General features: G+C 45.4%; 1 protein-coding gene and 2 pseudogenes across 1 annotated transcript; 1 reads left to right on the forward strand and 2 right to left on the reverse strand.

Annotated features, from left to right (window-relative positions):
• Positions 1–3,880: 3,880 nt before the first annotated feature.
• Positions 3,881–4,445, reverse strand: LOC133925182 (PHD finger-like domain-containing protein 5A; annotated as a pseudogene).
• Positions 4,446–5,876: 1,431 nt separating this feature from the next.
• On the forward strand, positions 5,877–10,352 carry LOC133925181 (U11/U12 small nuclear ribonucleoprotein 25 kDa protein-like; annotated as a pseudogene).
• A 702-nt stretch (positions 10,353–11,054) lies between these two features.
• LOC133925641 (WUSCHEL-related homeobox 1-like) lies at positions 11,055–12,141 on the reverse strand. Its single transcript, XM_062371498.1, has 3 exons — positions 11,790–12,141; positions 11,562–11,692; positions 11,055–11,477 (listed from the first exon to the last, which is right to left on the reverse strand). The coding sequence occupies exons 1-3, from the start codon at positions 12,139–12,141 to the stop codon at positions 11,055–11,057; spliced, it is 906 nt and encodes a 301-aa protein (XP_062227482.1).
• Between the last annotated feature and the right edge of the window lie 253 nt (positions 12,142–12,394).

A 12,394-nucleotide genomic window follows, 5' to 3' on the forward strand; every position in this document is an offset into this window, starting at 1 on the left:
CTAAAGTAGGCTAGATAACGCCTCTAGGAGGGTACCATGCCAATGGGACTATCGTTGCCCATTTGGAAAATCGTAACTAGTTTTCAGAATGCAAGAAAATACAACAACACGGCCTCTAAAAAGGGAACTTGTGCTTAAAGCTGACCAGGGCTTTTGTCGCATGCTCCTGCACCCAACCAGGACCAATTTTTTTGTTGGAAAGGATCAATAGTTCAAAAAACATTTATATCAGTTCACTGATAGAAAAATCTTTTGGCTGTAGGAGAAACAATCTCACATCATGAATCACATGGCAAAAATCGAACATAGAAATAGATTAGATAGAGAAAAAAAGAAAGAAAAATCATATATTGAAAAGACATTGATTTGTAAAGCTTAAACACATATATGGTGGTGAGATCTTATTTATGTTGAGAGAGGCTGAGATGGCAAAGACATTGATTCAATAGGCAACGACAATGATGACCACCTAAGACTAAACGTGCTATGAATATCTAATATAGGTTTTTTCTAGGAAAAATAATAATTGGAACCTTTAAACTAAGCATGTTCATAAGAAAATAAGTCAGCATATTCATGGATCAATTGTCGATGGCAATAAAAAGAGTGCATCAAGCAAAATTAGTTGTAGTACACAACCTGTACATGAAGAGCTATGACCATAGTGAATGCTGTGCTATTTTGATATGGATAAAGAAAGTTCTAAAGCTATTATAGCATATATTGAACTTGTTGAACTTGTACTTTGCCAATTTTCTTAAATATTTTTTGCAGCAAATATGTCACGTCCCAAAACCCGTAATCATGTATTTAAGCATAATCATGCAGCATTAGCATCATATCTAATTTTGAGCAATTTTATTTTTGGAGTACTAGAGTGTCTCGATTTAGGTAATAAAAAGAGAGAAATAAAATAGGAGAGAAAGAATAGAATTTACAGTTAAAATATCTTGTTTTTCTGATGCATGAGGCTCACTAGAGTTGACCAACCAACCACCCCTCCCTCTCCCTTAGCTGCAGCCCCATCCCTCACTCCTCCCCCACGCCTCCTCACCCTCTCTCCCAGCTGAAAAAAAGCTGATGCTCCCCCTCTCTTTCAAGCTCTCTCATTCTCCTTCCAAAATCCCACTTCAAGAAACCAAATCAAGGTATGTATGTCACACCATGGCGTTCCCTAGCTCATTATCTTCCCATCCATCTAATTCTTCCAAGCAAGCATGAAGGATTCGAGCTGTTCTTGATATTTTTGGTGTTCTTGATGTTTGGAGCTAATTAGAGGAGTTCGGATGAGTATGAGCTAGGAAAACTCGTGTTGTGGAGTTGGTGGATGAAGTATAGAACCTATGTGGTAGCACAAAACCCTTTTTTCCTTGGATTGGTGAAGCGCCTCGGGTTACCCTTGGTGCTTAAAACTATTATTATACCAGTTCTTAGATCAATTGCTGGTAAATAAGAGTCTTACAACAAATGATATAACATTCATACAACACAGGGAGTGGTGAGAAAGATCCACCGTCCTAAAAATGCATAAAAGGATTCCTGCGATCAACATAATCCACGTTATCAGAGAGCACAGTAGGAACAGTACGAAGACATGCCACTCCACAGGCAACTCGGGTGTGGACATGACTGAGACCTACTCGTCATCCTCACCTTGTCGCGACCGTCGAGAAGTGTTTTATTGGAGTCGGTGGCCAGTGTTTCTTTTGGTTTTTGATGAGCCCCGGCCGGCCTTTGCGCCGCGACCGCGTGAGATGCAGGTGTGCCGTCTCGGCGTTGAGTTGAGTCCAACCTCTGTGCCGCTGTGCTTTTTATTGTGTTCCAGTCGGCCATTTGTTGTTGTCGTCGAGGTGGTGGTCATCTTCAGTGCTTTGAATTTGTGATGTTCCTCAGCTGGCTTTTGTGGTGTTTGCTGTCGATCTAAGTTGCCGCCGTGCGCGTGCGTATGTACCCCGGCCAGCGCATGCGCCGTGGCCGTGGAAGCGTGTGTCGTTGCCGCGCGGGTTGCTATTGGTTTTGCTGATCGGCGATGGGGGTCAGCCAGTGCTCATGCCGTGGTGCTGAGCTATTTCCGCTGGCCATCTAGCCGTGATGGTTGAGGTGTGTGGGAAGGTGTTCTGGTCGTTTGCTGTTGAGTTATTGATCTCCGGCCGGCCTTTGTGTGTGGTCGTCGAGCTGTGCTGTGATTTTTGCTCCAACTGGCCTTGTGTTGTTGCCGCTGAGTTCGTGCGTGTATGGTTGTGTGTGTCTCCGGTCGAAACACGTTGACTTCCCCGCCACCAATAGGGTGAGGTAATTAACCGGAGGCCTCACGAGGTCCCGGGAATCAGGACGAAGCAATCGCCGAAGAAATAGTCAGATAGCGTGTGTGTTTGTATATGTGTGTGAGCAAATTGTAAACTATGAAACTATACTTTATGATTTCAACATTGAATGAATAAAGTCACGTGTTTCAATTATAGTTTGTCTCATGTTCTTTCGTATATTTTGAGTATAATGGCACGCCCACGGTATATATATAGTTATACAATACACTGCAATTCGAACACGAAAGCTTTGTTTCGATTTCGCGAAACAGTTCTATCGTTGTGAGCTATATGTTTAATTATTGTTCACAATGATAATAACAATGATGGGTTGATGAGTGGTAAGAATGAGGCGAGATGTGAGCGGTGCTAAGGGTAGGTCGAGAGAGGAACCCGAATGGCATAGACCGCTTGCATCGGTTAAGTACCGTCCGTCGGTCCCATTGGCTTTAACACTTTTCGTACTAACAACATGTTGATCTAATGGTAAGATAAGAAAATTATCATACATCATGCTAGTGTTTGCCGTGTGTCCGTATGACGCGTAAACGAAAAAGAATAGGAGAAGTAAGGAAGCGGAGAGCTAGAGGTGTCTGGGACACGCTCATGGTAACCTCGGTGTCATTGAGGCATGCACAAGTGGGTAGTTCCGGGTATGAAAAAAGTTGACACGAGTACCTCTTGTGTGAGCCTATGTGGTCACGCAAGTTGAATGGTCCTTGAGTCGTATTGGTAAAGATGTATCCTTGGATAATATTCTGCATTCTCATTCCATGAAATCTTCATGGATGTTCAAAATTATATGCAAAGGAAAATCCGAAAATACCTTGAGGACAAAATAATAAATGCAAATTATATGCGATTTGTGGCCATACCATTAAATAAACATCTGAAAGATGATCTGTGTGAGTCCTACATGACACACGAGAGTTGTTCGCATCTTATGATCCTAATTGGAATGTAGAGACTAAACTTGTCAGCTTCAGAGCTTGTGGTTTCAGAGATGTGAAATTTTATTAATTTGTTGATTGCAATTGCAATTATTTTACAACAATAGAACTGCCGATTTGGCTCTTCAATAACACATAAGAAGGCACATTTTGGCCAAAAAAATGTAAAAACTGATATTTAAGCGATAACCTTGACAATCCTAGTATAATTAGAACTCTTCCTATTCTATCATTCTCTGAAGATATAGAGCATGGAAGCAAGCGATAAAGTCAGATCCATGAAAAAAGTGAGCTAGGAGAAAAAAATGAGCTAGGAGCATATAATGTGATCAAATGGAGCCGCGTATTAGCCATCGAGGGAAAAAATTATTTTATGGGGAGGGGGAGGGGGGTAATCTTTCATATTTGTGGGAAAGGAGCTTCAACTGTTCTTTTGTCCTCTCACCTCCCCTTCCTCTTATTCTTCTTTAGGACCCAGATTGGAGGAGACACAGGGTCTCATGTTGACTTGAAGTCGTGGACGACGAAGAGCAGCGGCAACTGCCCCTCCAAGAATGATCAAAATTGTATGCAAATATGAGACCATACACATCTTTCGTTTCAGATGACAACCATAACAGGTCGTTAGTACAACCCAAACAATTATATGAAGGCAAATTGCATAAGCAGTCACTAGTCTTAAACCATACACAGTTGAAACAGTTATTACAGAGCATATCAGGGGTGTATTCTCATATCAGTATCAAATCATAACACGAATACAAAGCTGCTGCCTCAACAACCTACTCTCAGTATCAGTGCAACAGAACACAACGAGCGCCCAATTGAACCTGATAACTCCATCTTCTCAATCATCTCTTCTTAAAACCATACTTCTTATGCTCGTAGAAGAGATCAGTCTTGGCGCTTCCAAGATTGACGATCTTGGGACAACCATCTCGGTCCTTTTCCTGCTGAGTACACTCCTTGCAGTAGTAGGCATCTGAGATGCCAACACCTTCGCAGATAACACACCTTCCCTGGAATGAGCCGTAATTGCACTCATCGCAGACCTGGACAAGCGTACAAGTACGAGTCGCAGATGACACACTTGCCATCGCATTTCTCACACAGGCGACCGATCGTAATGCCAGGCTGCTTCTGGCACATGATGAGATCAGGATGATGCTTCGCCATAGCTGTCAGATGCTAGTCTGGGAAATCACAGTGAAACGGAAGATAAGAATAATGCAATGACATAAGAATCATGCAACACACCGTTCGAAAAAAAAAAGAATCATGCAACACAGGAAAAGCAAAATCCTAACTCAATTATTCGTATGTATGTTGATAACTCTAGGAGCTTTAGATGCAGTGTCTCTGAGAGAAGCAAAGTGTTCACTTATTTGTTGCAAACACTACCAAGTTTATTGTAGCACCTCCAAGAGAAGTAAATAGCACTTCAACCATTCATCATTAACATTAAAATCTCTATTAGAAATTAGAACTGCATCAGGTGTCAAACAGGTTTGTCAATTTAATTTAAATAAGAATAACTTTCCCTTATAGAAGGCAAAGACTATCGAATACAACTATACAAGTACAACTTAAAACCAAAATTGACCTAAATACTGCTAGTCTGAGTCCAAATTCCACCAAAACTATTGCGATACACATCAAAATTGATCTTCAAACATGATTCCATGGACATCGTCCAAACAGACTTTCAGGCTCAACATCTCAGTCGTGATCAGGGAAATCCAGTTTTTGAACAAAGGAATGGGCTCATAAAAACACCTGACATGACATCTGCATGTACGATTCTACTCGATCCGCGGCATAGCACAAAACCTCACAGCACAGTGGCCTAAATATAAATTTAGTCATGGCGGAGGCAAACCTGTAGCCCCTAATGCCACCCCAAAATACAACATGTATGTCGGGCTGAAATAAAGTTTGAAGAGAAACAATTCTTTCATATGCTAATTTTAAAGTTGGAGGTCGCCTTCAGGCTGTCGCATTTCTGATTGGCCCGATCACCTAATAACACAAACAATTGTGGTCGAAATCGTATACAAACACCCATACAGCATTCTAATGAATCTATCCATTATTGGTTATGCTTCCCACCCCCACCGTGGTCACCGCAACATTGAAACATGAACATTAGTCATCGACCCCCATTAGAAGCATCCCAATAAGCAGCTAAACGAACCCTACTTTTCACGCTTTCCCCCTTCCCCCTCGTCCCATAACTGCCATAGCTCACGACCCAGCCCAGACCACTGAGTTGGAGCGGACTGCAGAACAAAACAGCTGGGAGAAACGCGATTTAGCTACGGCGACTGGCGGAGCAGCAGCCCCCAAGTCCCTCAGCCGCCGGAGGCAAGATCAGGCGGGAGCGCTCCTGTTACCGATTAATCGATGAAACGCCTACTGAAGAAGCATCAACTCTAACACGGAGAAGTTTTAGTTTAGCGCTCACGTACCTCCTAGGGGTAGGGGATGTGCCCTGTGCGGTGGTGCTCCGAGCTCCTCGCAGGCGTCGCCCCGGGAGCTCGAGACGACGGCGACGAGTAAGGCGGCGGTCGGCGGCTAGGCCTTGCGGTCGCGGTGGCCGATGCTACTAGAGCCTTTTAGATGCCACCACAGAGATCTCCGTCCAAACCGGTATTCATTCCAATCGGACGGCTGTGAACTCGCGTGTGCGGCACCGCTCCTTTGGGGACACTGAGCCTAGGGCCCACATGTCGGCCTCTCAGATCTCATCATCCGCCACCCTTTTGCCCTTCTCCTAGTTCCGGCCGAGCTCGCCATCGCCTCGCCGACGCGCCACCGTCGACGCTGTTGTGGGGCGGCTTCCGCCGGTGAGATGCGCGTTAGTGCCTGAGGAAATCGCTCTTTGCGTCTGCGGGAGCGATGGATTCGGGCTCTAGCAAGCCCGAGGAGGTCGCCGCCTATCAGAGAAGCGAGGCCAAGGAGGCGATGCTGCAGTCCATGCTCTCTTCGCTCCTCGACGACCCCATACTCGTGGATGTCCCCAGGAAACCCTCCCTCGTCGACGTCGACACGCTGATGAACCTCGAGCTCGGCAGTGCCATGAGGGTGACCGCGTGAAGCTGGACAACACCTCCTTCGGTACACATGACCCCCTTCAGACCTCACATTTTGTTATCAATCTTTCATCAAATTTCCATCCATTAGATCCACAAATCGTGCATCACGTCGTAATTCACCTCAGTTTATTCATCTGCTTCTTTTCTCCATGTGGAAGATGTTGCAATGTTGAACTATGCGACGGTCAAGGATCTGAAGCTGGCTATCAGGAGGAAGATAAATGAAATAGAACAAGAACAGATGGGCCATCGTCATATCTCATGGTGAGCAAACAACCTTTTGTGTGGCAATGGCATGCCTCTAATTGGTTTATATTGTGCATTACTCGTTGTGATGTTTGGTTCTTTGGCGTCTACTTATCTAAAACTATTGAAATGCTGCCAATGGATCTTCACTACTTAATAACTCATATAACGGACACTTAGGCAATTTATGGACCAACCTAGGGTACTACTGCATTGGATGTGCCGCAGTGTATATATTGATGAGGGACATTAAGAAACCAAGCTGAAGTTTTTTTAGATTTTGGGTTTGATTTTGCACTGAGATTGACCTGTTTAGGCTTGAATGGTTGAACACGTGTACAACTGTACACAAAGCTAGACAAGCCCTGCTAAATTTTATTTACAAGCCCTTCGTATCATAGTTTTTAAAATTTGGAGAATATAATTTTCCAACATTGTTTTGTAGAATTAGTTTGAGCTCATACTGTATAAACTAAGAAGTTGTTGATCAAATTTTGTTTTAAAATTGTTTAGAAGTACACAAGCCAGTACTTTCTACAGTCTGCTAATTAAATACATGATATCCATAGGTTCTAGCTTCCTGAAGCTTTTCTTGAAGCCTTTTTCAGGTGCCTTCCAAAGTATGATCCAATTTCCTTGATTTCCATGTAGCTTCATATCTGATAACATTTTTACCAAACAATATGTGCAGTAGTACTCACTGAAAAAGGTTTCTGATATTAGTATTTAGTACCACATAACAGAAAGTGGGATACCTATTTGTTAGAGTAAGCTTATTTTGAAGTATGAGGATTGCATTGCTGTTATGATAAACTATATATTTTTGGATTGGTCTACTGTTTTATTTATGTAGAGATATAGCAGAAAAATTAAGAACCCCATAATATGTTTGTGCTTTTGCAACTATATGGTTTAACCCTGTCTATATGTTCTGTTAAAAACTCTAGCCATAGGACTAATTGGGGATTGTATCTTTATGATCTTAATTAGGCTGAATGAAAATATGAAATGGCCTATTGGCCTTTTGTCACAATGAACCACCACCACTCCTCTGAAGGTGTACTTACCAAACCTTCTTATCTTTAATAATATAGCATCATGATATTGTGGTACTTGGTAGTTCTGAAGTTTAGTTATGCTGTGTTCATGAGGTAACGTGTAACGCATCCTTGGTTAGGTTTATAATTCATCTCTAGGCTGCAAACCGCTGTGTTTTCATCCTTTTCTCCAATGAGGAGACTATTATACTTTTGGTTCGTAGCATTTTTGGAACCATTTGTCTGATTGTTTAGGACAATGAGAATTCTGAACTCTACTTTGTGTTTTATTGATTCTTGTGCCCCTTTATCATATTATTTCTGTTTGATCCCGGAAGCATGTCTGGGAAAACTACTGCCTGACACATCATCATGAGAAGTTGATAGATAACAATTCTGTACTTTCTTCTTATGGCGTAATAACTCCAAGGTAGTTCTTCCATTAAGAATAACAAAGTTTTGGCATGTATTTTTAACGAAAATGTGTTGCTTCAAAGTACATTTTAGCAACATTCCGATTAAATTGATTCCGAATTTAAACATGTGAAAAAGAACATAACAACCAACAACATATATCATATGAACTAACATGAGCATTTCAAAAACGAGTATTACTGAACATATGCTACTCATGTTCAAAAAAGAACATATATGGCAGTTGACATAAAGAGGTGAAATAACACATGAACTAAAGTAACAAGTGTTAAACTAAAAGGATTGTTCTCAATGCGGGTTTCCGAATTAACGGCCATCCAACACATGTTAAGTTTTACTGATTAGTGTGACAAATTCACCACTAGAGATAGGCCGAGCTACTAAGTTAAAGATCAGGTATAAATAGCAAATTTCTCTTCAATAAGCTCAACAGATCAGTACCAGACGACCAACCAGAGGACTAGTAAGGCCAAGCTATAGGGCACAAAGCAGCAGGGAGCCAAGATGCCCACCAACAGAGCCCAAGCTCTCAAACAGAGCACCCAGTAGAGCAAAGACACTAAATAGAGGCAACAGGGAGCCAAAGTGCTCACCACTAGAGCACACAACAATTGCTAGATACAGCTACCAATCACAAGATCAGAACTAGTGATCACAGCCTAGCTCAAGTGCACAATTGACATACTAATCAAACTTAGCTTGGTATCATCACATAGCATCACAATCACCTCTTTTAGCATGCAAACTTAAAATTGACAGTGAAAGTAAAACAATGCATGCTAGACAGTAAACAAGAGGGAGGAATTGAATAGGCTTACTGTCTAGAGAGGAAGAGGATGACAAGGCACGCAAAAGCATTGTCCTAGAAAACAGAGACTCCCCCTCTATGCTGAGGTTGATGGGGAGAATGTTCTTGGAGATAACAATGCCGGTATGCCGTCTGCAGGGCACACTACAGACAGCAGTCGAGGAGCAAAGAACACCGCAACAGCAAGAGTCTAGCTTCGGGCTAGGGAGGAGAAGCCAAACACCAATCCAAAATGATCAACACCGGAGTGTGATCACCACGGACAAAGCATGCTTGCATAACAGCTCTAACACAGAGAAGCAACACGCACGACGCGAAGACCATGCGCCCAAAGATGACACGCGCAACCTCCACCTGCAGAAACACGTGCACGAAGGCACGTCACAGACCACCACAACACCTTCACCGCCACGGCCGAGCAACACGACCACGCACAGCCCGGCGACCCAACTCCACCGCGCACCGAGCGCACAAGAGCACCACGCCCGCGCCTGCACAGACCGATAAGGGCAAGCTGACGGGGCACTCGACCGGTGGAAGAGCACCAACACGCCAGGAGCATCCTTGCTGGAGCGGACACGGCACGACACCGAGAGAGTACCGGCGGAGAGAGGGAAATGAGAGCAGAGAGGAGGAGGTGGAGAGACCCCCAGGAGATTAGATCCGAAGGAGAGGAACCACTCGACTTTATCTATAAGCACGAGCGCACGAACTTCCCCTCCAAATCCGCCAGAGCGGAATGGAACACCGGATAGGGTGGAGGCCCCCACATTGAGTGGCGGCGACGGCTCCCCGTGGGAGCTCGCTCGATGCATGGAGCAAACAGCCGGGCCGGGTGGGCTGTTCGGCCACTTGGGCCTGGAAGCGGCCCACTGGTCAAGGCCTTTCTTTTTTTTTTTGGAATTTACTCGAATCCAAATTTGACTTCAATCTCAAATTCGAATTTTAAAGAAAAACCCCTCAAATTCTAATAAAATGTTGGTGTTTACTCCTCGAAGACCAAATAAGGTGGTCAGTTACAACAAGAGTATTCCACTTGCTTATCTTAGGTAGTAACCAAATATCAACTTGATTTTAGCTGTTTGAATTTGACCTCATCTCTGCTCTGTTGGTCCAGGTCTGTTTCTCACCACACATCATGTCCAGAGTGCATCGAAAGCACTCTAGAAGAAGGATTCTTCCATGGCCTAAGCAGGAAATTGTGATCCCACTTCATGATTTTGAAGCTAGAGAAACCATTAAAGCCAGTGTCAAGGCGTGATCAGTATCATCATGTTCCCACAGGAAGCAGTGTGGTCACTTCAGATATGGAGGGTCCTCCAAGCTTTAACCATGTCAACAAAAAGGAAGCATATTTCATGCAAGCGACGTTTTGCGGGCATGTCGTGTATTCTTATTTCGGAGTTGCTCTAAACAGTGTGTTGCAATATTTCACTATTTCAATTCAACCGTCTGATTTTGTAAGTCAGCTAGGCTAGGACTCTTGTTAATTGAGCCATATGTCTGACTGAGGTTCAGACATTTCAGTTTTCAGATCAATTAACCAACGTACGACAATCTGCAATGCATAAACAATTGATATAAACATACACTTTTGTGAGACCAAACACAAGGAAGCGAAACCAAACGTATGAACATATAGAACAAAATAAGAGCATTTCCCAGGGGAACGCTAGCTAACAAGTTCAACAAAAGTGGTCACAGGGCTTCAATCCTGAAAGGCTGAAACGAAAAACTAGCAGTGATACAGAAATTATACTCCTGCAGTCTTGCTGAAACTACAAGACACAACACAGGAGAGAGAAGTCTCAACAGGTGAGCAGCACCCAAGGAAGCAGCAGGCAGACAGAAAGATAGCTACTCCTTTTTCTGGAAGCCACAAAAGGGAGAGACAAGTTGGACACAACTGTGCTCTTGCCCCAAACACATTAGAACAACAACCAGTCCCCCGGGCTCACTGCACCACACTGTTGTACTCCTACTTGTTAGCATGCATGCAGTGCACTACTACCACTTGAGGACCACACTTGAGCCCGGCAACATGCATGCTAATGCCTCTGCAGCTGCACACCTGCATGCTGATCCATATCCAAGGACAACACTACCACTACTTCTGATCATCAGAGACATAAAGTCAGTCACAGACACATTGTTCCCAATGAGCAGTGCTAGCTCTCTCACATGGTCCCTGCAGGTGCAGGGTAAGGGGAGCACCAGGAGCTGAGGCTGAGCTCCAAGGACGCCCCTACCCTTGCTGCTGCTGATGCATCTTGGCCGGTGGGCAACTGGCTGTTGCTGTAAAAGCTGTACTGCTCTGGCAGCTGCAGCAGCTGGTGGTGCTGCTGGATTGTAACTGAAGTGGTAGTGGCAGTTGTGGCAGTGTCACCCCAGTACGGGAGGTTGCGCAGGTAGCTGCCGCCGCGGATGGCTTCGCTTGGGCCTCCGTGCCGCGGGCGCGGGTGGGTGTTGTCGCCGGTGGGGAAGAGCGGCAGTGTCTCGGGCGCCAGCGTCGTCGCCGCCGACGGCGAGAAGCATTCCCACTGCGACGTGGGGCCGGTGCTGCCATGGTGACCACCCGTGCTCCTCACGCCCATGTAGTCCTGCACGCACCGAACAATGTGGTAACACATACGCCGGAATTAACGTGTGAACGTGTGTAACTGCGTACAAGCCTGCCCAATTACCTGCAGGAAGCATGTCTCCGTGGCCATGGCAGTGTTGTCCCTACCGGCACTTGTGTCCAGCTGCATAGCCGAGGCGCCGCCATTGCCGGTGTACAAGCCGAAGGTGGAGGAGGGAGACGCCATGGCCGCGCCTGATGATGCCCACATGCACGCGACCATGCATCACCATTTGCAATCACGTTTGGAGCACGCCAAAGGCTGAACCGTGAAGATCAAAGCAGCGCGTACCTGAAGGCGACACCGAGAGGACACCGAGGTGGCTGGCGTCGGCGGCGGAGGTGTTGACATCGAGGTTGGTGAGTCGCCTCTTATGCCGCTCTCGCGCCTTGTGGTTCTGGAACCAGTAGAAGACGTTCTTGCCCTCGATCTTGCCGTGCTGGCGCAGCATGGTGGTGATGCGCTGGATCTGCTCCGAGTTGGGCGACCGGATGCCGCAGCCGTAATAGAGCTCCTTCAGTATCTTGAGCTGCTCCGACGTCGGCGTCCACCGCGACCCGCTCGTCCGGCACACGGCCACGCTGCCGCCACAGCCCGCTCCTCCTCCACCACCACCACTCCACCCGCCCACATTGGCAGTCATGCCTTCGCCTCCCCCACTGACTTGCCTCTGCTGCTGCATTGTTCTTGTGCTTGCCTGTGTGGCTGTGATCTATGTCAAGAAGGAAGAAGGGTTTGGCCTGGGCTTGGAGGAGAGGCATGAGGATGGTATGTAAAGAAGGGAGGATGCATCTAGGGGCTAGGAGCTAGCATGCAGTAGGATTGTAGGTGCTAGGTGCATGGTGGTAGGGTGATATAGGTTGAGGCTGAGAGGATCATGGGGATATCTTTTGGAG

This window comes from Phragmites australis, chromosome 7 (assembly GCF_958298935.1).
Source record: "Phragmites australis chromosome 7, lpPhrAust1.1, whole genome shotgun sequence".
In the NCBI taxonomy this organism is placed as follows: domain Eukaryota; kingdom Viridiplantae; phylum Streptophyta; class Magnoliopsida; order Poales; family Poaceae; genus Phragmites; species Phragmites australis.

Excerpts from the sequence above, each read along its gene's own strand:
- LOC133925641 (XM_062371498.1), bottom strand. The coding sequence starts at position 12,141 with ATGACTGCCAATGTGGGCGGGTGGAGTGGTGGTGGTGGAGGAGGAGCG. Across the intron at positions 11,693-11,789 it reads CCTCTCGGTGTCGCCTTCAG|GCGCGGCCATGGCGTCTCCC; the intron begins GTACGCGCTGCT and ends GGGCATCATCAG. Across the intron at positions 11,478-11,561 it reads CGGAGACATGCTTCCTGCAG|GACTACATGGGCGTGAGGAG; the intron begins GTAATTGGGCAG and ends CGGTGCGTGCAG.